Here is a 25909-nt window from a genome sequence, read left to right on the forward strand (position 1 = left end):
TTCTGGGTTTGAGGGGACGAGGAAGTAAGTGGCTCTGGTTATTTGCTTCTGTACCAGGTCGGGAGGGTAGTTGCAGGATGCGAAAGCTGTTTTCAGGTTGTTGGTGTAATGATTCAGGGATTCCGGACTGGAGCAGATTCGTTTGCCACGAAGACCTAGGCTGTAGGGAAGGGACCGTTTGATGTGGAATGGGTGGCAGCTGTCATAATGATATATATATATATATATATATATATATATATATATATATATATATATATATATTAAAGTGTACATGCATATTAAATGCATTTATATCAAAAAAATGTACAGATGTGTGTGAATTCCTAAGGGACCAAACTGCTGACTCAACACACTACGTAAACTAACTTAAGGTAAGAACAACACATACACCCATGCCTGAGGGAGGACTCGAACCTCTGGCGGGAGGGGCCGCGCAGTCCGTGACGTGACGCCTCAAACCGCGCGGCCACTTCGCGCGGCCTGCATTTATATATTATAGAATATGCTGTAAGTATATTTGTTCTCATTTTAAGTTTTTACCATTTAAAGAGTGCATTTTAATAACACGGATTTTAATTTTTGCATACCACATTTTTTTCAATGCTGCAAGACATACGTCAAACACATTATCTGCTTTTAAAAGAGCTTCAAATGATATTAGTATCATTTTACCAAACTGGATAAAAAACGAAATTGGCTTTACTCTTCGCAGAGAACTTCCTGTTTTGCAGTATCCTCATCAGACCTGACGAGATTTCTAAGGCCTAAGTACTCAATTGTACCTCTGGAACGGTATGGGTCAGGAAGCCAATCAAGACTGCAATCAACCTTTGACCGTACTGTAGAAATTCGAGAAAATATTTCTTACAAGTCTTTCTCATTGATGTCTTGTTACCTTTAGATGAACTTTTCCTTCCAGGAAAATAAGGTGAGTCTCAATCTGTATCCAGCGCATTCTACTTGTGTGCCAATCAGATCCTAATTTATTTTCTTCCGTAAAACCTTCACCCAATTTTCGTTTGCAAAAACCCATAAGCAAATCCGACAATATTATATTATATTATATTATATTATTATATTATATTATAATAAATATATTAAATAAAATTATGACATTAGATGCAAAATATTTAAAAAATTCGTAATTATGCTTTCCCCAAATTATAATTTACAAATTTGAAAATGTTCATGAACTCTCCAATATTCAGTTACTTGATAAAATCAGAAAATGAGATGACCACTCTAAAGGCAACAGATGGAGGACACTTATAAATAATATTAGTTTCTATGTACTTACATACCATGATCAATTAAATTTGTACTTTCTAGAGTTAGAACAATCTGCAGAAAGACACAGTGCAGGAAATATTTGAAATTGGGTACAGACTGTCACTACCAAATACAACATCAAGTTTAAAATCACTGAAATAACAATGGACAGTGCATCAAACACAAAATCAGCATCCATTCTTTTCAACCTTCCAAACATCTCACACTTCGCAGAACTTGTTTTGCAACACAATACAAAAGTCAATACAGAAAACTGTTGATGAAGCCTAAAGACCACTTATGTTTATTTAAAAAAAAGAGTGGATTTGCCTTAATTAAACTTGCAGGGACACAAGCAAATTGAAAAAAAGATCAACCAAACACTGCCATGAAATATGGACTATGGATAGTGTCTTTGACTAGTAATCAAAATGTGCTGGGTTCTGGGTCCGAACTTCAGCACTGCTTAAATTCTGAACAAAAATCATCAGCAATGGCAGACAAAGACTTTCGGCATAAGAAGTCACCCTCATTCTACCAATGGCTTATCAAAGAGGGCAGTGGAGCAGACAGAGGTTCAGGGTACTCTTTAACTCTTTGAGTGGGAAACAGCTTCTAAAAGGCAGAAGAATCAGTAATGATCAATGGCATGAGGATCCAAGAGGGAATGTAAACTAATGTATTAAAAACTCCTAAATTTGTATCCACAGGAACATGTGACCTGTAATTGAAAAAGGGTTAAGATGATCTCTCCATTGGCAAAAGATCCAGAACAGTCCTCCATTCGGATCTCCTACCAATAGGAGGGTGACCATGACAAAAAGATTGAATAACTAACGAAAGGATAAGGTTCCACGAGTCAAGGGGTAGGATGTGAGATCTTTGGACGTGGTAGGGAAGCTAGAAAATCTGGAATGGGAAATGCACAGCCTCAGTCTAAATCTAGTGGGGATCAGTGAAGTGAAATGGAAAGAAGAAAAGGATTTATGGTCAGACGGGTATAGTGTAATACCAACAGCGGCAGACAGTGGAATAACAGGGGTAGGATTCGTTATGAATAGGAAGCTAGGGTAGAGAGTGAGTTACTGTGAACGGTTCAGTGATAGTGTTGTTCTCGCCACAATCGACAGCAAACCAACATCAACAACAGTAGTTCAGGTACACATGCTGATGTCGAAAGCAGAAGTCGAAGAGATAGAGAAAGTATATGAGGATACTGAACGGGTAACTCAGTTCATAAAGGGAGATGAAACCTAATAACCATGGGGGATTGGAATTCTATTGTAGGAAAAGGAGTAGTAAAAAGGGTGACGGGAGAATATGGGTATGGTAACAGGAATGAGAAAGGAGAAAGACTAATCAAGTTATGCAATAAATTCCAGCTAGTAATAGAAAATACTCTGTTCAAGAATCATAAGAGGAGGAGGTACACTTGGAAAAGACCAGGAGATACGGGAAGATTCCAGTTAGATTACATCATCGTCAGGCACAGATTCCAGAAACAGATGTACTGTGAGATGTAGCTGGAGTAGATATAGACTGAAAGTACAATTTAGTAATGATGAAGAGTTGGCTGAATTTAAAGAGACTAGTCGGGAAGAATCAATATGCAAAGAAATGAGATACAAAAGTACTAAGGACTGAAGATATACGCTTGAAGTTCTCTGAGGCTGTTGATTATGCAAGAATGAACAGCTCAATAGGCAGTTAAGCTGAAGAGGAATAGAGATTTCTAAAATAGCAAACACAGAAGTGGAAAAGAGAAACATAGGTACAAGGAACGTAACTGCGAAGGAACCATGGGTAACAGAAGAAATAGTTCGATTAATCGACGAAAGAAGGAAGTAAAAAAATGTTCAGGGAAATCCAGGAATACAGAAATACAAGTCATTCAGTAGCGAAACAAATAGAAAGTGCAGGGAAGCTAATGCGAAATTGCTGCAGGAAGTTACCGAAAGAGAAATGACTGTCGAGAGGACCGACTCAGACGTAGAAAACTCAAAACAACCTTCTGTGAAATTAAAAGCAAGTGCGTAACATTTAGAGTCGAATTCCACTGTTAATGGCAGAGGAGAGAGCGAATAGTTGGAAGAGTGTATTGAAGACCTCTATGAGGGATAGGTGTTGTCTGATGACTTCTTCTAGAAATAGGAATCGACAGGGAAGAGATACGCTATCCAGCATTAAAATAAGAATTTAAAAGAGCTTTGAACGACTCAAGTTCAAATAAGGCAGAAGGGATAGATAACACTCCACGGAAATTTCTAAAATCACTGGGGGAAGGGGCAGAAAAAAAATAACTATTCGCGTTGGTGTGTAGAATGTATGAGTCTGGCGATATAACACGAGACTTTAGGAAAAATCATCGTCAACACAATTAAGGAAATAGTAAGAACCGACAAATACGAGAATTATCACACAATCATCTTAAAATCTCATTCATCCTAGTTTCTGACGAGAATAACACACAGAAGAATTGTAAATAAAAGTGAGGATCTGTTGGATGACGATCAGTTTGACTTTGGGAAAGGCAAATGCACAAGAGAGGCACGTTACGGATGACAATGGGAGCACGACTGAAGAAAAAACAAAATACAAATTGGAAATTTGTGGTAAGTTGCTATGGGACCAAAATACTGAGGTCATCAGTCCCTAGGCTTACACACTACTTAATCTAACTTAAACTAACTTCCACGCTAAGGACAACACACACAGCCATGCCCGAGGGAGGACTCGAACCTCCGACAGGTGGAGCCGCGCGAACCGCAACAAGGCCCCCTAGACCGCGCGGCTACCCCACGCAGCTAATCAGGATACACTCATAGGATTTGTAGACCTGGAAAACATATACTGTTGAGGCGCTATGTCCTCCGATTAGTTTGGCGTATATTAGTAATAAGGGAAACGCAAACATCCAAACGCCACACACCATAACTCAAAAAATGGCTCAAATGGCTCTGAGCACTATGGGACTTAACATCTAAGGTCATCAGTCCCCTAGAACTTAAAACTACTTAAACCTAACTAACCTAAGGACATCACACACATCCATGCCCGAGCCAGGATTCGAACCTGCGACCGTAGCGGGCGCGCAGCTCCAGACTGTAGCGCCTAGAACCGCTCGGTCACTCCGGCCTGCACATACCAGAACTCATCGATACTCTACGGTAGATGCTAATTCAGATGGACAAGAACACTTTTAAATCAACTCACTAGCGATTCTCGTGTAAGATCACACTAATAAAGCTGCCACGCAGGACTGGAAAACGAAACGCCTGGACAATTCTGAATCTGTTTGGCAAAAAGGACATACTATACTCTCCAATCTGACAAAATTAACCCACACAGTTGTGACCAGAAGGTCATCAGCGAAGAATTTATGCAACACTGAGAAAATTGTCAAGCAGATAATACGCATCATCCAGCTTTTCGACAGCAAGGTAAGAGATGACGTTACCAACGTCTAAGCCTTTAGGTATTGCCAAAATGAAAAGTATAACTCCAGAACACCAACGAAAGTCACTGCCTATGCTACTGTTTATATTCAGACTTCGTCAACATAAAATGAACAATTATTGCACCACTGAGGTGGGACTCTCATCAACTGCTGGTCCTGTCTCAGACGACACCTGACGTGTTGTCCCTGCCCAATGGTTTGTGAACTCTATTGATAAGCTTTCCACCGACTGTGACTCTTCCTACACTGGTTCCTTCAGTGGCACCCTTTTCGTAAAATTTCTTGAAAGAATTTTACTGTAACGCTAACTTCGTAAAAATTTATATTTCCAGGTGGACTGCTACTGTTTCTCTGGCTTCAGGATTGAAGACCAGTCCAACTGCTTGTTGTTAAGGGGTTTCTGCCCCGCAAATTGCATCATAACTTTATCCTTCTCCCGTCGTATCCGTCCGCCAAGACTCTAGAACGCTGCTGGGCCTTCAACGGCCTTTTGCGTTGCAATGGTTCTACTCGGTCGCCGAATGCCGCGGCGAATTCACCCCATTAAAATTTAAATGTCTACCCGTCCAAAGGTCAGACAACGCTGCAGTTTACACCAAACAGTTTCAAATTAAATAAAGCACACAACAATAATATTGTGACACAAAGGAATTTCAGACATTGGCTGCGAATTTGCATTGATTTACATCAATGGGGAAGGTTGAAAATTTCTGACGGACCTAAATTCGAACCTGCGTTTCCTTCTGATTGAGCATATGCGTTGATCAATGCGCCATGCGGACAAAGTGGTCATTGCAACTACATGGAATACCCTACACGCCTCCTGTCAGACCCAATTCTCACCCTGTCCACGCATTACTGTGCCATTATCCTCATTACTCGCGGCATTTCGCTGATTCCCGTAAGAATTCGAACCTGGTGTGCATCCACGGTGAAGAGATCACTGGCCGACCTCGCCTTAGTTAAAAGTATGTGGCATGTGTTCTTTCTGACATGCCCAAAAGAACAGATATCAGTTTATATAATAACGATATGTTCCACTGTTATTCCTTCTCTTCCTCTACTGATTTAACTGTCCAACTGAAGTAGTGGTGACAGCATGGTCAGTTAGATAGCAAATCACTGCCACCTCTCCAGTAGCATGTTATAGTAGGTCAACCCAAACATATTCTGAAGTTGAATCTGTCATGTGGGTATTGTTTAAGACCACCTAGGTCACTCGAATTTCCTCCACGAAATTATTGTCTGTTGGGTAGGTCAAAGGTTGAAGTCGAAGAGAGAAATAAAACGCGGAATCTGATGCTTGTGCTTTAAACGCTGCGCATTGAAAAAGGATTGAGACCATTTCTGATTAAATATCGTATATCTGTTTACACAGTAAATTGCTGGAGACATTTTCAATATGAATTGAATTACACCACTGGCCATTAAAATTGCTACACCACGAAGATGACGTTCTACAGACGCGAAATTTAACCGACGGGAAGAAGATGCTGTGATATGCAAATGATTAGCTTTTCAGAACATTCACACAAGAATGCCGCCGGTAGCGACACCTACAACGTGCTGACATGAGGAAAGTTTTCAACCGATTTCTCATACACCTACAGCAGTTCACCGGCGTTGCCTGGTGAAACGTTGTTTTGATGCCTCGTGTAAGGAGGAGAAATATGTACCATCACGTTTCCGACTTTGATAAAGGTCGGATTGTAGCCTATCGTGATTGCGGTTTATCGTATCGCGACCCTGCTGCTCGCGTTGGTCGAGATCCAATGACTGTTAGCAGAATCTGGAATCGGTGGGTTCAGGAGGGTAATACGGAACGCCGTGCTGGATCCCAGCGGACTCGTATCACTAGCAGTCGAGATGACAGGCATCTTATCCACATGGCTGTAACGGATCATACAGCCACGTCTCGATCCCTGAGTCAACAGATGGGGACGTTTGCAAGACAACAACCATCTGCACGAACAGTTCGACGATCTTTGCAGCAGCATGGACTATCAGCTCGCAGACCATGGCTGCGGTTACCCTTGACGCTGCATCACAGACAGGAGCACCTGCGATGGTGTGCTCAACGACGAACCTGGGTGCACGAATGGGAAAACGTTATTTTTCGGATGAATCCAGCTTCTGTTTACAACATCATGATGGTCGCATCCGTGTTTGGCGACATCGCGGTGAACGTACATTGGAAGCGTGTATTCGTCATCGCCATGCTGGTATATCACCCAGCGCGATCGTATGGGGTGCCACTGGTTACACGTCTTGGTCACCTCTTGCTCGCATTGACGGCGCTTTGAACAGTGGACGTTACGTTTCAGATATGTTACGGCCCGTGGCTCTACCCTTCATTCGATACCTGCGAAACCCTTTATTTCAGCAGGGTAATGCACGATCGCATGTTGCAGGTCCTGTACAGGCCTTTCTGGATACAGAAAATGTTCGACTGCTGCCCTGGCCAGCACATTCTACAGATCTCTCACCAACCGAAAACGTCTGGTCAATGGTGGCCGAGCAACTGGCTCATCACAATACGCCAATATGAACTGTGGTATCGTGTTGAAGCTGCATGGGCAGCTGTACCTGTACACGCCCACCAAGTTCTGTTTGACCCAAAGCCCTGGCGTATAATGGCCGTTATTACAGCCAGAGGTGGTTTTTCTGGGTACTGATTTCTCAGGATCTATGCACCCAAATTGCGTGAAAATGTAATCACATGTCAGTTCTAGTATAATATATTTGTCCAATGAATACCCATTTATAATCTGCATTTCTTCTTGGTGTAGCAATTTTAATGGCTGGTAGTGTAGTACACTGGTGACCAAAAGTAAAGCAATAAACGGAAATTTTACGAGGTTGGGTTTATTTTGCCTCAAAATAATATAAACGGGTGGTAGCAAAGTAGAAACAACGTAAAGAATACAGAACGTAAACAACTGCAACATGCAGAACAGTAGATGAAAATATTCATCGTTTTTTCAAACTTAACAGATTTGGACACACTTCCCGACAACTGGTTCTGTGAACAATGTCATCAATGACACGTTGAGGCAGTAACGCCTTATCTTCCCCCGGAGCTGCTCGCAAGTCTTGGAGAGTAGTTGATGGATGTTGACGTGATGCAACCCCCTCCCTAGTGCATCCCAGGCATGCTATATAGGATTCAAATCGGGAGAGCGAGCAGGTCACGCCCTGCGTGAAGTATCTTCCGTTTCCAAGAAAACATCAACCACTCGTGCTCTAAGATGTCGAGCATTATCGTCCATCAAACGAAGTCTGGGGGCACGTCACCTCGAAACAATAGTTCATGAAGTCCCAATATCTCGTCACGGTATCTGGCAGCCGTTAAACTATTGCGATTCACCCGTACAATTTCATGAAGAGGTGTTCGAGCGATCAATATAATCCCCGCCCAAACGATTAGCGATCATCGATATAGGTCTCTTTCCACAATGTTCACGTCTCGAAATCGTGTTCCACGTTCTCTTCAGATGCGAACCCGTCGACAATCACTGCCCAAACCAAATCGGGACTCATCTTTGAAAAGAACATTGTCCCACTCTTCGACTCTACAGGTGGCATGTCGACGACTCCACTCTAGACGTTCCCTTTTGTAAAGACGCGTCAGAGGTACACACACAGCAGGTCTCCGACCATAAGGGCCACTCTGTCGAAGCCTTTTCTACACCGCTTGCCTCGATACTACACATCCAGTGGATGCTGTAAGGTCCGAAGTCAGTTGCTACGCATTACTAAGACCCCACCGTCGCGCCCTTACAGCCAAATAACGGTCCTCTCTTTCTGGTGTCACACCTGGTCGGCCCTGCCCTGGTCTTCGGGATACAGTTTCGATCTCTATGTACTGTCGCCACATCCGAGAAACAACAGAATGACTCACGCTAGGCCATCGGGCCACATGAGTTTACGACTGTCCTGCTTCCATTCTTTCTATGGCCCTCCACCACAGAGAATCTGGTAGGCGCCTCCTTTGTACCATACTCCACCGTCTGTGACTGTATACACAGCGATTGTGATGTGGGACTACCCGATAAACACTACTCTGTTTATATACTAATGCACAAACAGTGTCCGAATCCTTACGGGAACCGGCAACGCGCCGCGAGCAATGAGTATAATGGGCGGGGGCACTACGAATGTAGTGCGGAACAATACGTTGAGAATGTGGGTTTCGCGGGAGGTGTGCCAGAGATAAATCCCTGCAGGCGTGCTATTCTCTATGTCCTCGGTGGCTCAGATGGATAGAGCTTCTGCCAATGTAAGCAGGTGATCCTGGGTTCGAGTCCCGGGCGGGGCACACATTTTCATCTGTCCCCGTTCACGTATGTCAACGCCTGTAAGCAGCTAAGGGTGTTCATTTCATTGTAACTACTCTGTCTGATAGGTGCCCTGACGTCATCGTTGGTGTGGTTTTCCATTGACCGAAATGCCATCTGCCGTGTGGAGCACGATCGTACGGACGTCTTTTGACAGTTTGCATGATTATATCGTGAATTAAACACAGGCCGGGGAAACAGCGGTTTGTTGCTTTAATTTTGGACACCAGTGTCCAATTTGCAATAGTGCCAATGTCAAAGCAATAATATGCTCTGCAGCACGGAAAACATAACTTCAAATACTGTTTGCTTGTACTCTGAAATGATTAATGGTTCACGGCTCATGGGGAATGCCTCCAATCCTTAGTCGATTCAGGATACTTTTTCCATCTCAACGTGGGGGATGGTACAGCAACCTCTATTATATGATGAAGAAACAGTCTTCGTTGTTGGTTCGCAGTTATTACTTGCCAATGATTCGTTTTGCCTGATTCAGGCATCTTCAGATTGGATGATATTAGATGGTGTTAGGCACATGAGATACGGGCATGAAACATTGTGTGTTGTCCTTGTTGAAGCATGCAACGTAGTGCAGTGAATACAAAACAGGATCAAGCCTACACAGATCTGTCACCATGCAAACATGTTGTAGGTAGTTGCTCATATTCGGGCTATCATCCTTGTAGGCCTGATTCTGTTTTGTATTCACTGGACTACGTTGCATGCCTCAACGTGGACACCGCGCAATGTTACCGAATGTTTGACGAGAGTAATTATTTGCTGGGACATTTTGTATGCTCGGTATCCCATGTGTCTAGCACCGTAAAATATCAACCAGTCTGAATCTTCCTGAATCAGGCGAAACGCTTCATTGATAAATAAACAATAATTACAGCCCTGAAACGAAGACTGTTTGTTTCTTCCTAGATTCAGGATAGTCTCTCGCAGGACTCCACAGCAGCAGTTATCGTAATGACTCGGAATAACCTTCTACTCCACTCCACGGTGCCAGACCAAGCATTTACAGCAGCATTTTCAGTTTTCGTAATGAATATAAGTCTCGATTTTCATCAGAGCTAAATCATCTACAGACGAGTTCATATGCAACGACTTTTTTAATGGCTATTTGCTACAGTGTGATCATATATTTAAGGTCCTTTGGGGCAAATTTTAGGCAGTCCTCAACTGCCAAATACAGTAACGAGCTGTAAGTAGAAAACAACATGGAATAATCATATATTCGAAGCACTATTTACTGCGTTGATTATATGTGAGAGGTTCAAATTGCATGGGTGATCTGGAACCTGATACCATTTCAGCATACAGATTTGCATTATCAGGTACAGTATGCAGGAAAACACTTGTAATAATTTTTCATTGTGCTTTATTGCGATTTGTATAAAAGAAAAAAGTACAAAATTACATTAGCGCTAACAACTGAAGAAAATGGTAGGCTTTCAGTGCGCCGTTGCCCTTTTACGAGGCAGCGAGGTGATGATGAAAAATGAGAGCGTAGAAATCTCAGGATACAGCCTGAAACGTAAATTAATACAACTATTACAACTGAGTAAACTACAATGAATATTAGTTTCATTTCCTGTTTTACAAGATAAACAATTTTTATTATGAATTAGTAGTCGATGTGCATTTGAAGCTTTCATAAATGTACGTTTCCCGAGATTCAGGTGCAAATTGCTGCATTATGCAAATGGAATAGAGTGTCAATAATTGATTAACAACTAGGCTGACCTTTTATTTATCTACGAATAAACATTTAAGTGTAATTCTTTCTGATTTCTACATGTAAATACGTATATGTAAATCGGATTACAAATATGAGCTGCTCTAAAAGCTTCTTTTTTCAATAGTCATCAGTATTTTGGTTGACCCGATTTTGTGTTTCATCTGGATATGACTTGGGTCAGTGCTATTGTATAAAGATTGCTGCTACGCTCACCACTTTCAGTTTCTGTATTACATGGTGGCTTTCATAATTTTTACTCTCTGTTGCTCCTTTGGTATTAAGTTAATTGTACCTAAATTCCTTATCATAAATGGTATGAATATTTTTTACTTCTTCGTTTGGTACTTCATGTATACACTAAATTTTCAACAAGATTCTCTGGCATCAGATTTAATTTTAAGGCTCTTTCGTTTTCCCAGTTTCCCACCGTTGCAGTGTCATTTCCACCTAATGCCGAGCTTCGGGCGCAGAGTTTCAGAGATAAGGCGCCTGCGCATTCTGCTTAAAAAATTCTGTAGTATCGTCTGTGTATCTCAGAACTGGTAGATTTTCTCTTATGTTTTTTATTCGCATTTGGAAATTTTTACTTCATTTCTTCATCAGCGTACCAGTTAAAGTGCAGTCGTGGTGTACAGAAAACTTATTTCACACCCCGTTTAACACATATTGTCTGTCTTGATTTTGCCTTTCTATTGTTTCTATTTGGTACCTGTAACGAAAATACCTTGAAAGTATGACTGTTTGGAACACCTCCACAGTATAATAGGCATAATTGTAACGAGTTCTTAATGATACGGTAAACACTAGTTCTTTTTATTACATCACTTGACAGGACCCTTCCTTCCGTACCTTTAACCTTTCGTGGTTAGTTAACGGTAGAGCATGTTGCAGATGAATGGCCTGCAGCACAATATGTGTTGTGATCTGAAACGTTTCGTTGACAAGGCGGTAAGACGAAATGTTATCGGAAGAACACATCATGACAATCACATTACGGTAACTTTCCATCTTGTTGTGAAGACTCTCATTTGCCTCTAGATGTTAAGAAATGCAGTCTTATAAAGTTCATTTAAAGGAAAAATGTAGTAGTCTCTGAATACGGGACTAATGAGTCACAAGTTGAGTGAACCATGGGGTTGCGAAACGCAACGACCAAATATGTTAAGACGATAACATTCGAGAAAGAGCTGTACTGGGATACTACTCCTGTATGTAGAATCTATATGGTCTGGCATTAACAGGAGACATCGAATACAAATATAGGGTATGGGTATGGTCATATATTTGTTTGACTTGAGGAAAAGATCAGTTGGAAGACTCAAGAATAAAGATGACAAGTACTTGAAAGCACTCTAGATGAAAGGCATAAGGTACGAGGGGTCGTTAGAGGGTAAGAAAATTTTGTTGGTGTTATGCTGACTTGCACAAGATGAAGGAAGTGCTTCCTCTTGGTTGTTATGTTGTATCGACCATTGGCAGAGAATACAGTTAATGTCAGTTGAAAGTTCTGAGTTGTCTGTTATCTGATTGGCTATGAAAGACGATAAACTAACGCTGTTCCTAATGGAGTACCTGTAAACAAAGATGTAAACATTCTTCACACCCCTAGGACACTTCAGAAGCTTCGACACTGGTGCAAGAATGGGAGGCGATACCCCAGCAGCTGCTCGACCACCTGATCCAGAGTACGCCAACCCGCTGTGCGGCCTGTGTACGTGTGCACGGTGATCATATCACATAATGTCGTCGGGGTACATGCGCAGGAAACAGTGGCGTTTTGTAGCACATGTTTCTCGGGACGGTTTTCTCAGCTTCTCACCAATGCCGTGGACTTACAGATCCGTGTCGTGTATGTTCCCTATGTACCTATGCTATTAGCGGCAGTTTTGTGTAGTGCCACGTTGTGTGGCACCACATTCTGCAATTACGAATATGAGTGTAATTTAGAGCTATTTGTTGTTGTTGTTGTGGTCTTCAGTCCCGAGACTGGTTTGATGTAGCTCTCCATGCTACTCTATTCTGTGCAAGATTCTTCATCTCCCAGTACGTACTGCAGCCTACATCCTACTGAACCTGCTTAGTGTATTCATCTCTTAGTCTCCCTCTACGATTTTTACCCTCCACGCTGCCCTACAATACTAAATTGGTGATCCCTTGATGTCTCAGAACATGTCCTACCAACCGATCCCTTCATCTAGTCAAGTTATGCCACAAACTCCACTTCTCCCCAATTCTATTCAATACCTCCTCATTAGTTATGCTATCTACCCATCTAATCTTCAGCATTCTTCTGTAGCACCACATTTCGAAAGCTTCTATTCTCTTCTCGTCCAAACTATTTATCGTCCATGTTTCACTTCCATACATGGCTACACTCCATACAAATAAATAGTTCAAATGGCTCTGAGCACTATGGGACTCAACTTCTGAGATCATTAGTCCCCTAGAACTTAGAACTAGTTAAACCTAACTAACCTAAGGACATCACACACATCCATGCTCGAGGCTGGATTCGAACCTGCGACCGTAGCGGTCTCGCGGTTCCAGACTGCAGCGCCTAGAACCGCACGTCCATACAAATACTTTCAGAAACGACTTCGTGACATTTAAATCTATACTCGATGTTAACAAATTTGTCTTCTTCAGAAACGCTTTCCTTGCCATTGCCAGTCTACAATTTATATCCTCTCTACTTCGACCATCATCAGTTATTTTGCTCCCCAAATAGCAAAACTCCTTTACTACTGTAAGTGTCTCATTTCCTAATCTAATTCCCTCAGCATCACCCGACTTAATTCGACTACATTCCATTATCTTCGTTTTGCTTTTGTTGATGTTCATCTTATATCCTCATTTCAAGACACTGTCCATTGCCTTCAACTGCTCTTCCGAGTCCTTTGCTGTCTCTGACAGAATTACAATGTCATCGGCGAACCTCAAAGTTTTTATTTCTTCTCCATGGATTTTAATACCTACTCCGAATTTGTCTTTTGTTTAGTTTACTGCTTGCTCAGTATACAGACTGAATAACATCGGGGATAGGCTACAACCCTGTCTCACTCCCTTCCCAACTACTGCTTCCCTTTCGTGTCCCTCGACTCTTATAACTGCCATGTGGTTTCTGTACAAATTGTAAATAGCGTTTCACTCCCTGTATTTTACCCCTGCCACCTTCAGAATTTGAAAGAGAGTATTGCAGACAACATTGTCAAAAGCTTTCTCTCAGTCTACAAATGCTAGAAACGTAGGTTTGCCTTTTCTTAATGTAGCTTCTAAGTTAAGTCGTAGGGTCAGTATTGCCTCACGTGTTCCAATATTTCTACGGAATCAGAACTGACCTTCCCCGAGGTCGGCTTCTACCAGTTTTTCCAATCGTCTGTAAAGAATTCGCGTTAGTATTTTGCAGCCGTGACTTATTAAACTGATAGTTCGGTAATTTTCACATCTGTCAACACCTGCTTTCTTTGGGATTGGAATAGAGCTATTTACAAAGAGTAAATCTAGAAGGACAGTAAAGAATCTCATGCAAAGTGGATGGCTTACCACAGAGTGCAGTTAGTGCTTGCCGTAGAAACCTCCTCCGTAGCCTCCTCCGTAGCCTCCTCCGTAGCCGCCCCCGTAACCGCCTCCGAAGCCGCCGCCGTAGCCGCCCCCGAAGCCACCGCCGTAGCCGCCTCCTACGACGACGGGCACGGGGTGCGGTACAGTGACGGGGTAGGGCTGGGGGACGGGCACGGCGACCGGCCTGGGCACGGACACGGGGTAGGGCCGGGCTACCGGCACGGGCACGGGCTGAGGCACCGGCACAGGAACAGCGCGGGGCACCGACACGGGCACCGCCTGGGGCACCGGCACGGGGACCGGCCGCGTCACCTCCACTGGCTGCGGTACGGGCACCGCCACTGGCCGCGCCACCTGCAAACAGGCGTGCCAACGTCACCCGGATGTCCACTACGTCACACGTCGCTAGAGAAAGCCACTGGCCGGGCCACCTGCAGCAAATCGTGCCAACGTCACTCGGATGGCCAGTACGTCACATGTCGCTAGAACAAGGCACGAGTTTCCATCATTAACACCAAATGAGCTACACCTCCTCAACTGACTGAGCCACTGGCTCAGCTAGGGTGTACCATGAGCAACTAGTCGTTGCCAGGTTACAAAGACGTCCAACAGGTGATGCTTCGCTGGAAAAAGTTACGAGTCTCCGTCATTAGCACCAAATGGGCTGAATCACCTCCACTGGCTGGTTGTGAGAACGGGGCTCAGAGCGAAGGAAATGCTCAAATCTTCGTCCAGGAATCTAGAATTACGTTTTCCAAGGTTCTCCTAAGTCTCTCAAGGTGAATTCCAGGACTGTACCTTCGAGAAGGACGTGACCAGTTTATTCCTCTATCCCTACTCTGTCAGAGGTTCAAAATGTTTAAAATGGACTGAACACTATGGGGCTTAACATCTGAGGTCATCAGTCCCCTAGAACATAGAACGACTTAAACCTAATTAACCTAAGGACATCACACACATCCCTGCCCGAGGCAGGATTCGAATCTGCGACCGTAGCGGTCGTGCGGTTCCAGACTGAAGCACCTAGAACCGCTCGGCCACAACAGCCGGCTCCTGTCAGAGGATGCGTTCCATTTCTACATCTACATCTGCATCTACGTGGATACTCTGCAAATCACATTTAAGGCCTGGCAGAGAGCTGATCGATCCTCCTTTACAATTGTCTATTGTTCCAATCTCGTATAACCCACGGAAAAACGAACACCTACGTCTTTCCATGCTAGCTATGATTTTCCTTATTTTATTATGGTGATAGTTTGTCCCCATGTAGGTCGGAGTCTACAAAATATCTTCGCATTCGGAAGAGAAAGTTGGCGGTTGAAATTTCGTGAGAAGATCCCGCCGCAACGGAAAACGCCTTTGTTTCAATGCTGTTCACCCCAAGTTCTGTATCATTTCAATGACACTCTATCCCTTATTTCGCGATAAGACAAAACATGCTGCCCTTCTTTGAACTTTTTCGATGTACTCTGTCAATCCTATCTTGCAAAGGATCCCACCCCACGCAGCAGTATTCTAAAAGAGCATGGACAAGCGTAGTGTAGGCAGTCTCCTTAGTAGATCTGTTACATTTTCTAAGTGTTCTGCCAATAAAACGCAGTCTTTGGTTAGCCTTCCCCACAACATTGTCTATGTGTTCCTTCCAATTTAAGTTCTTCGTAATTGTAATTCCTAGGTATTTAGCTGAATTTACGGCCTTTAGATTTGACTGATTTATCGTGTAACCGAAGTTTAACGAATTCCTTTTAGCTCTCATGTGGATGACCCAAAACTTTTCGTTATTTAGGATCATTTGCCAATTTTCGTACCATTCAGATATCTTTTCTAAATCGTTTTGCAGTTTGTTTTGATCTTTTGTTGACTTTACTAGTCGATAAACGACTGCGTCACTTGCAAACAACCTAAGACTTCTGCTCAGCTTGTCTCCCAAATTGTTTATATAGATAAGGAACAGCGAAGGGGCTATAACACTACATTGTGGAACGCCAGAAATCACTTCTGTTTTACTCGATGACTTTCTGACAATTACTACGACCTATGGACTCTCTGATAGGTAATCACGAATCCAGTCACATAGCTGAGACGATATTTCATACGCACGCAATTTCACTACTAGCTGTTTCTCTAGTACGGTGTCAAAAGCCTTGCGGAAATCCAGAAATAGGGAATCAATTTGAAATTCCTTGTCAACAGCTCTCAACATTTCGTGCGTGTAAAGAGCTAGTTGTGTTTCACAAGAACGATATTTTCTAAATGTGTGTTGACTGTGTGTCAATAGACCGTTTTCTTCCAGGTAATTCATAATGTTCGAACTCAACATGTGTTCCAATATCCTGCTGCATGTCGACGTTAATGATAAGAGCCTTTAATTTAATGGATCACTCCTACTACCTTTCTTGAATATTGGTGAGACCTTTGCAACTTTCCAGTATTTGTGTACGGATCATCTGTCGAGCGAACGGTTGTATATGATTGTTAAGTGTGGAGCTATTGTAAAAGCATACACTGAAAGGAACCTAACTGGTATACAATATGGACCGGAGACTTGCTTATGTTAAGTGATTTAAGTTGCTGCAGTACTCCGAGACTATCTATTTCTATGTTACTCATGTTGGCATGTGTTCTTGATTCGAATTCTGGAATATTTACTTCGTCTTCTTTGGTGAAGGAATTTCGGAAGACTGTGTTTAGTAACTATTTCTAGTGACCTCGTTGTGAACAGGCCTACTGTTATCTTCCTTCTTTCCCTGTGTTTGACGAGGTGGTTGGCTACATCGCCCTTAGTAGCGATTTTCTGTGTCTGATCCCTATATCTGTGGTAACTCCGTGAATGACAAGGGACATAGACTACCTTTCCCAATTGGAATATTCGCACAGCCATGAGATGGTCCACCTGCAACCAGGTACGTCAATATTACACGGATGTACAAACTTGGTGTGCCAATAGACGTTATGGAGGGTGTGTGTGGCAATGACTTTGGAGAGAGCTCTATTAAAGCGATGAGGTACGTCAACCTTCACTGCCCTGATTACCTGAAAATACTCGTCTCAAACTCACATGGGTGTCCTTCTGTATTTATCAGTGAGCATTAATCTCCCAAAAAACTGGCGGGCATTGGTTCAGTGCCTCCATCTGGAGCTTTAGGCAGGGTAATTCTCCAGCACATCAGTGAGGTAAAATATAGGCAGATATGGTCATCTTCTATAGATATTCAACCATGGTTTTAAGTGTGCACCACCATCAGACGAAATACGTTATCCGTTGTTAGAAGGCGTGGCCCTGGTGGGTTTGGGCACCAATGGTGCCTGGAACAATAACAGGACAAGTCAAAAAAAATGGTTCAAATGGCTCTGAGCACTATGGGACTTAACATCTATGGTCATCAGTCCCCTAGAACTTAGAACTACTTAAACCTAACTAACCTAAGTACAGCACACAACACCCAGCCATCACGAGGCAGAGAAAATCCCTGACCCCGCCGGGAATCGAACCCGGGAACCCGGGCGTGGGAAGCGAGAACGCTACCGCACGACCACGAGATGCGGGCAGGACAAGTCACCTGTTCCAGTTATGCAACTATCGAATAAAGAATCATTACAGTATACACCATTAAAAATTCTTTCTGTAGTTATATGGAAAAAAACCAAGAAAAAAGACAATAAACGTTACGTCTAGCTGAACTTATTAGCAACAAAGAAATGTATTCTGGTGTCTTACTGTGGCTATTATACAGGGTGTTACAAAAAGGTACGGCCAAACTTTCAGGAAACATTCCTCACACACAAAGAAAGAAAATATGTTATGTGGACATGTGTCCGGAAACGCTTACTTTCCATGTTAGAGCTCATTTTATTACTTCTCTTCAAATGACATTAATCATGGAATGGAAACACACAGCAACAGAACGTACCAGCGTGACTTCAAACACTTTATTACAGGAAATGTTCAAAATGTCCTCCGTTAGCGAGGATACATGCATCCACCCTCCGTCGCATGGAATCCCTGATGCGCTGATGCAGCCCTGGAGAATGGCGTATTGTATCACAACCGTCCACAATACGAGCACGAAGAGTCTCTACATTTGGTACCGGGGTTGCGTAGACAAGAGCTTTCAAATGCCCCCATAAATGAAAGTCAAGAGGGTTGAGGTCAGGAGAGCGTGGAGGCCATGGAATTGGTCCGCCTCTACCAATCCATCGGTCACTGAATCTGTTGTTGAGAAGCGTACGAACACTTCGACTACAATGTGCAGGAGCTCCTTCGTGCATGAACCACATGTTCTGTCGTACTTGTAAAGGCACATGTTCTAGCAGCACAGGTAGAGTATCCCGTATGAAATCATGATAACGTGCTCCATTGAGCGTAGGTGGAATAACATGGGGCCCAATCAAGACATCACCAACAATGCCTGCCCAAACATTCACAGAAAATCTGTGTTGATGACGTGACTGCACAATTGCGTGCGGATTCTCATCAGTCCATACATGTTCATTGTGAAAATTTACAATTTGATCACATTGGAATGAAGCCTCATCCGTAAAGAGAACATTTGCACTGAAATGAGGATTGACACATTGTTGGATGAACCATTCGCAGAAGTGTACCCGTGGAGGCCAATCAGCTGCTGACTGTGCCTGCACACGCTGTACATGGTACGGAAACAACTGGTCCTCCCGTAGCACTCTCCATACAGTGACGTGGTCAACGTTACCTTGTACAGCAGCAACTTCTCTGACGCTGACATTAGGGTTATCGTCAACTGCACGAAGAATTGCCTCGTCCATTGCAGGTGTCCTCGTCGTTCTTGGTCTTCCCCAGTCGCGAGTCATAGGCTGGAATGTTCCGTGCTCCCTAAGACGCTGATCAGTTGCTTCGAACGTCTTCCTGTCGGGACACCTTCGTTCTGGAAATCTGTCTCGATACAAACGTACCGCGCCACGGCTATTGCCCCGTGCTAATCCGTACATCAAATGGGCATCTGCCAACTTCGCATTTGTAAACATTGCACTGACTGCAAAACCACGTTCGTGATGAACACTAACCTGTTGATACTACGAACTGATGTGCTTGATGCTAGTACTGTAGAGCAATGAGTCGCATGTCAACACAAGCACCGATGTCAACATTACCTTCCTTCAATTGGGCCAACTGGTGGTGAATCGAGGAAGTACAGTACATACTGACGAAACTAAAATGAGCTCTAACATGGAAATTAAGCGTTTCCGGACACATGTCCACATAACATCTTTTCTTTATTTGTGTGTGAGGAATGTTTCCTGAAAGTTTGGCCGTACCTTTTTGTAACACCCTGTATATCTGTTAAGGAAATTAATAATGAAATTGATGTTAACGATATTTATAATAATTAAGAAAAATAGCACTCAGGTTTTATAAGTGAATAAAACACAATGGGCCATTTGCAGATCATAAACGAATTTATAAAACGGAGCATTCAGAAAGAATTGCCACTTTGTGAGGGATCTGCAGATTTGGAAAAAGCTACTGACTAATTATCAGCAAATCTACATTAACAACCCTTGAGAAGCAAGTAACTGATTCAATCTGTGGTAGTGTACTTGGCAATATGTAATTCAGTGCCACAGGTTCCATCAGACTTTATTAAGGTGGTGAGGAATCCAGAAAGGAAGTAGGAATCAGAGAAGAAATTCCGTATTATCAAAACTGTTCTCAGCTATCCTTGAGGGAGATTGTAGATCCAGAATGAATTTTCACTATGCGGTGGAATGTGCGCTGATTCGGAACATTCTCGCAGATTAAAACGCAGATTAAAACTGTGTCAGACCGGGCATTGACCAGGAAACCTTTGTCTTCGCTGGCAAGTGCTCTACGCATATACAACTCCCAGTCCCGGTTCGACATATAGTTTAATCTGGCACGAAGTTTCGAGACTGTAGATCTTTAAACTGGGAAAACGAAAAGGGTATGTGTGCTAAATGAACAAACGTAGTCCATCGTTTGGATGATGGCATGGTACTGTTCGCCTCTAGAGTAGGTAAACTTCAGTAAGGAGTAGAATAATGTAATATAGCAAGTTTGGAAGTAGGACAGAAAATAAATTTTGATGAAACATAGTCAACGTTACTAGGTACAAACTAATAACGAGGACAATGAAAGACCTGGGGAGATCTTGCATTTAAAGCAACTGAATGCAACGATTGGATTGACTGGGAAGAAAATAACGAAAGAACAAAATTGCCCTGTAATGATCTTGATAATGTAAATAGCACTAAGTTTTTAGTAAAACTTGTGAGTTTTGAGTTATGGACTCTTAATGCGGGAACCCATCCAAATACCTGATTGCTTAGTAAGAGATGGAGAAATTTGTATTTGAAATTAACGGGAGGTACAAAAGACACAATTGTGACTGCAGTGAGAATTAAATGTAAGAGGACTGGACGTGTACCCAGATGAATGAATGCTGGATGATAAAGGAGTGTCCCTGTCTGGTTGCAATATATAATGAAGGACCTAGTTGACGGTGTAACTGAAAATAGGTAGATGGCACAAGAAAACTTGCAACAACAGCATGAACAAAGTAGGAGCATATGGACTGTCAGACCAATTGCGTGATTGGTGAGTTCCTAGATAACAGAACGCAGCATATCATCCTCAATGGAGAGAAATCTTCCGAAGTGGGAGTGATTTCAGGTGTGCCGCAGGGGAGTGTCGTAGGGCCGTTGCTATTCGCAATACGCATAAATGACCTTGTAGATAACATCGGAAGTTCACTGAGGCTTTTTGTGGATGATGTTGTAGTATATAGAGAGGTTGTAACAACGGAAAATTGTACTGAAATGCAGGAGGATCTGCAACGAATTGACGCATGGTGCAGGGAATGGCAATTGAATCTCAATGTAGACAAGTGTAATGTGCTGCGAATACATAGAAAGAAAGATCCTTTATCATTTAGCTACAATATAGCAGGTCAGCAACTCGAAGCAGTTAATTCCATAAATTATCTGGGAGTGGGTATTAGGAGTGATTTAAAATGGAATGATCATGTAAAGTTGATCGTCAGTAAAGCAGATGCCAGACAGATCCATTGGAAGAATCCTAAGGAAATGCAATCCGAAAACAAAGGAAGTAGGTTACAGTACACTTGTTCGCCCACTACTTGAATATTGCTCACCAGTGTGGGGTCCGTACCAGATAGGGTTGATGGAAGAGATAGAGAAGATCCAACGGAGAGCAGCGCGCTTCGTTACAGGATCATTTAGTAATCGCGAAAGCGTTACGGAGATGATAGATAAACTCTAGTGGAGGACTCTGCAGGAGAGACGCTCAGTAGCTCGGTACGGGCTTTTGTTGAAGTTTCGAGAACATACTTTCACCGAGGAGTCAAGCTGTATATTGCTCCCTCCTACGGATATCTCGCGAAGAGACTATGAGGATAAAATCAGGGAGATTAGAGCCCACGCAGAGACATACAGACAATCTTTCTTTCCACGAACAATACGAGACTGGAATAGAAGGGAGAACTGATAGAGGTACTCAAAGTACCCTCCGCCACACACCGTCAGGTGGTTTGCGGAGTATGGATGTAGATGTAGATGCAGATATACAGGTCTATGGTTGAAGACTAATTTGTGGAGAAGTCTCGAGGGGGAGCAGTGAATGCCAGAAGGCTGATGATTATGACGACTAGCGGTATCGGCCTAGTGTGTCAACTGCTGGAGGACCTCTCTCGAAGAGACTATGCAAATAAATCGCCAACAGGCAAGGGGCGAGCTGAAGCACCTATCCACCGCTTGCGTGAGACAGAGAAGACCTGCTAGACACTTACGGTCTGCACGTTGATGGCTGGTCCAGCGGCGGCTGCTACTCCGACGCCTCCAAAGCCACCTCCGATGCCGCCTCCGAGGCCATACCCGCCTCCGAGGCCGTAGCCGCCTCCCAGTCCGTAGCCACCCCCGTAGCCACCCCCGTAGCCACCCCCGTAGCCGAGGCCCAGGAGGCCCCTCTTGTCCTGCTTTTTGCCGGTCTCCTCCGCAGGCTGCCCGCTCGTCGTCTGCTCTGCGGCGATGGCGGCTGCCGCCAACAGAGTCACAAGCTGCGGGCAAAGAGTTTCTCGTAAAGAAGTGTCCCAGTCTTTTTACTATGCTGAAAAATGGGAATGAGCGTATGGCATCGTTGGCCGGGAGGCCCCATTCGGGGAATAAAATTAAGCGGAATATACACGCAAATAGCTAATACTCTGCACATTTTTCTGTAACTGTGACACAAATATCAGATTATGACGCTACTGGAAGTATGTTAATTTTTTTAGCTATTTTCGATTGTCGGATTTACATTAAATTATCGATAACTATTCGATTTCACAGAGAGTAGTCTCTAGAATATAGAAAGAAGTCCAATACGCTCATTTTATTTGAGTATAACACACTCAAAAGCGCTGAAGGCATGAAAAATTGCAGTATAAAAGGAATAATACGAATTTGATTAAAGCCAAAGCCCTGTAATAAAATTTTCTCATTTGGATTAAAAATTTCTGTAACAATATTATTCAGTGGAGTAAAGGTATATGGCCATGTCACACTTTTTTATTTGATGCTGAACTTCATGACATTTCCTACAAGACATTTAGTATTCTCTATCAAAGCAAGAGTTTACTTTAACGCTTGATATAAGTTTTTTGTCGTTTTTAAGAAAAGAGAAGTATTGATAGTAAGAGAAATGTATTAAGGATTATGTACGTTGAGAGGAAGCTTTCAAAATACTAACATCTTCAAACAGGTCTCTTCAAAAAGTCGTGGGTTGATACAATACTTACAACGCACTTTTGTACTCAGAAGACGTTCGTTAAGTATGGAATGTGGGTTTTTCAGGTCAGGTTATGACCTAGCTGTAATCTCAAAGATAGTATTATATCTACTTTTCGGATTTCGAAGCTTGGACGGATTATAATATTTGCCCCAGGACACCTACACAGCTGCATGTTTTGTGTCTTATCACAAATAATATACATTTGCTGTGATTTATCTGTTTTCAACTGTCAGATTAATTTCTCTTTGAGGAAAGCTATTAATACTACTGCCGCGCGGTGTGGCCGCGCGGTTCGAAGTGTCATGCCACGGACTGCGCGGCCCCTCCCACTGGATTTTCGAATCCTCCCTCGGGCATACCCATGCCCTCGGGCATGGGTATAGTATAAGTTAGTTTAAGCAGTGTGTAAGTCTAGGGACCGATGACCTAAGCAGTTTGGTCCCTTAGGAATTCGCACACATTTGAACATTTTAAATACTATTTTCATGCATGTAGCTGTATTATCTGCAAAGGGAAAAAATGTATTTTATAACCATGCAAATGAAATATCAACTAATGTATGCCAGAAATAATAGAGGACTCAAGACAGTGTCCTGTGGTACACCATGACGAGTTCTTTCGAATTTAGAATGTCTACCGCCATTTGTTGGACCAGAAAGTGGTACATGTCAGTTCTGAAAATACAGAAAAAGATATAAATCATAAATATCGTGTAATGCTCTTTTATTGTGTTTTAACTTTTGCATGAGAATATAACAGTTTTCTCAGTCAGATGGCTTAGCTAAATCACAAATTTATCCATGATTTTTCGAATCCAGTACATCATTTTCCAAGGTGAATATACTGCTTGCGACTGACGGTCATTGTTGGAAACCAAATCGTTACATACTTCTCTACAATTACACAATTCTTCAAATCGAACATACTGTTTGCAACCGACAGCCATTGTCGGAAACAAAGTTGTTACACACCTCTGTAGAAATACAGCTACACCGAAGTCCTGACAGCAGTCTGCTGAGCGTTTATAAATTTTGTGAGAATAAGCCTAGCTGCCTGACAAGTAGAGGTTGTCCCTGCAAATTTCTACACGATTTATAATGAAACATTACGCTTTTTACTGGATTTTGACTATTAGAAAATTTGTAGGTCTTGAAGATTTGGTATGTAGAAGAAACTAAGCAGTTCAGAGAGAACCGCTGTTAGAGGAAGTTGCACAACTTGATTAAGAAGGTGAGGAAGAGAAGTGATGTGCTAACTCACCAGGAGAGCCCTCATGTCGGCAGTTGGTTGTTGGTTCCCGGCGCGGTGGGTGGAGGTGGAGTGCCTACTGCGATCGTCCGCCGGCTTATATAGCAGGGCAGGTGCTTTCACCTCCTTCCTGTGCTCACGGGCCGTCTCGCCCGCAAGGTGGGGACCAGGGAGGCGGCTCCAAGTGCGTGCCGCTCTGCTAACGAGCCCTCCACGTGGGCCACGCAACGTTCCCACATTCCAAGCGAGCCTCCAAGTCTTCTGCTTACTCTCTGGAGACCTTTTGGCGATACCACCAGAACAAACTGGGACAAGCTGGACAATTTATTCCTTAACTTCCAGAAGACATTCGAAGGGTGCCGTATCACCGTTTATTTTTTTTAAATGTGGTTTGGTACGTCTTCTTCTCCTACGACCATTTCTCCGTCTCAAAGTAGCACTTATACTTAATTTCCTCAATCGGCATACATGCAACTGCATGCGTACCTGGTATGCTCCAAAACGCCGTGCATAGAAACGGAATTTTTCGGTTCTCATACCATGGGTTCTATTAGTGATGAAAAGATAGGGTCAAGTGTTTTGGGATAGCCCTTGAGCTAGGGACCATCTGTAAACCCAACAGAAGGATCGTCTTAGCATCACTATCCTATAGAACAAAGTATTGCCTCCTGCTTAGGCAAAAGGAGCAAATCCGTTGGTTCTTTTTGCATTTGACGTGGTCTATCGTGGGCTTGATGGGATTTATGGAGGCTCCATTAGTTCATGGTCGGTTCCTCGAAAAACCTCAAAGAAGGGTTTTTTTGTACCATATTTTTGCCGTCACTAGCAGGCCAAAATCCAGCTGAGGATTCCAAGACGGCTACGCACAGTAAATGGCTGAAACTTTTACGATGTATTCCTAAGATCCTGACCTCGAACAGCCTTGAAAATTTTCTTGAGATCTTTATCTGTTTCCAAGATAAAGATTTACCTTACTTCTACACGCAAAATCCGGTATAGGGTGAAATATAAAGAATAAATAACCGTAGCAAATTGCTCAAATTTAAAAGCATATTCTTTAGGGATTTATCTAGAAGATCCATTTCCGCTTTTCCAAAAATATTTATCCGTTATCGAGAAACACACCAAAAACTGGTTTTTATGGTACCAGAATTCAGCCGCTGATTCCGAGACGGATGCACACAGCACATGGCTGTAATTTTTACTAAGTGTTCCTGAGATCCGGATCTCCAATTACTTTGAAAATTTTCTTCATATCTTTATCCGTTTCCGAGATGCAGTGGTTCAATGTTACCCTACCCTACTTGTACACGTAAAATCGGGTGTGAGGCGAAAAAGTAGTTTATAAAGTGACGTAGCACAGAGAAGTATGCTGCAATGTGTCTCCGTTATCATCTGGAAACCCTATGGTGCAGTACTGAAGTACATGCAAAATGTTTTTGCGTGTAAAATTATTTTTATGTAGCTTCAATTTCACATTAGAAAACTACCTAAGTTTTACTGAC

General features: G+C 42.9%; 1 protein-coding gene across 1 annotated transcript; it reads right to left on the bottom strand.

The window, feature by feature from the left end:
• Positions 1–10433: 10433 nt before the first annotated feature.
• On the bottom strand, positions 10434–24472 carry LOC124615950 (cuticle protein 79-like). Its single transcript, XM_047144150.1, has 4 exons — positions 24417–24472; positions 22177–22443; positions 14354–14725; positions 10434–10599 (listed from the first exon to the last, which is right to left on the bottom strand). Exons 1-3 carry the CDS (start codon positions 24429–24431, stop codon positions 14366–14368), a joined length of 642 nt encoding a protein of 213 aa, XP_047000106.1. The 5' UTR covers positions 24432–24472; the 3' UTR covers positions 10434–10599; positions 14354–14365.
• Positions 24473–25909: the final 1437 nt, after the last annotated feature.

The sequence above is a fragment of the Schistocerca americana genome, chromosome 5 (assembly GCF_021461395.2).
Source record: "Schistocerca americana isolate TAMUIC-IGC-003095 chromosome 5, iqSchAmer2.1, whole genome shotgun sequence".
Taxonomy (NCBI): Eukaryota; Metazoa; Arthropoda; class Insecta; order Orthoptera; family Acrididae; genus Schistocerca; species Schistocerca americana.

What these genes read in the sequence shown, in the direction of transcription:
- LOC124615950 (XM_047144150.1), bottom strand. An exon ending in CAGCCATCAACGTGCAGACC is followed by an intron (nt 14,726 to 22,176) that starts GTAAGTGTCTAG and finishes GCCTGTTTGCAG; the next exon opens with GTGGCGCGGCCAGTGGCGGT.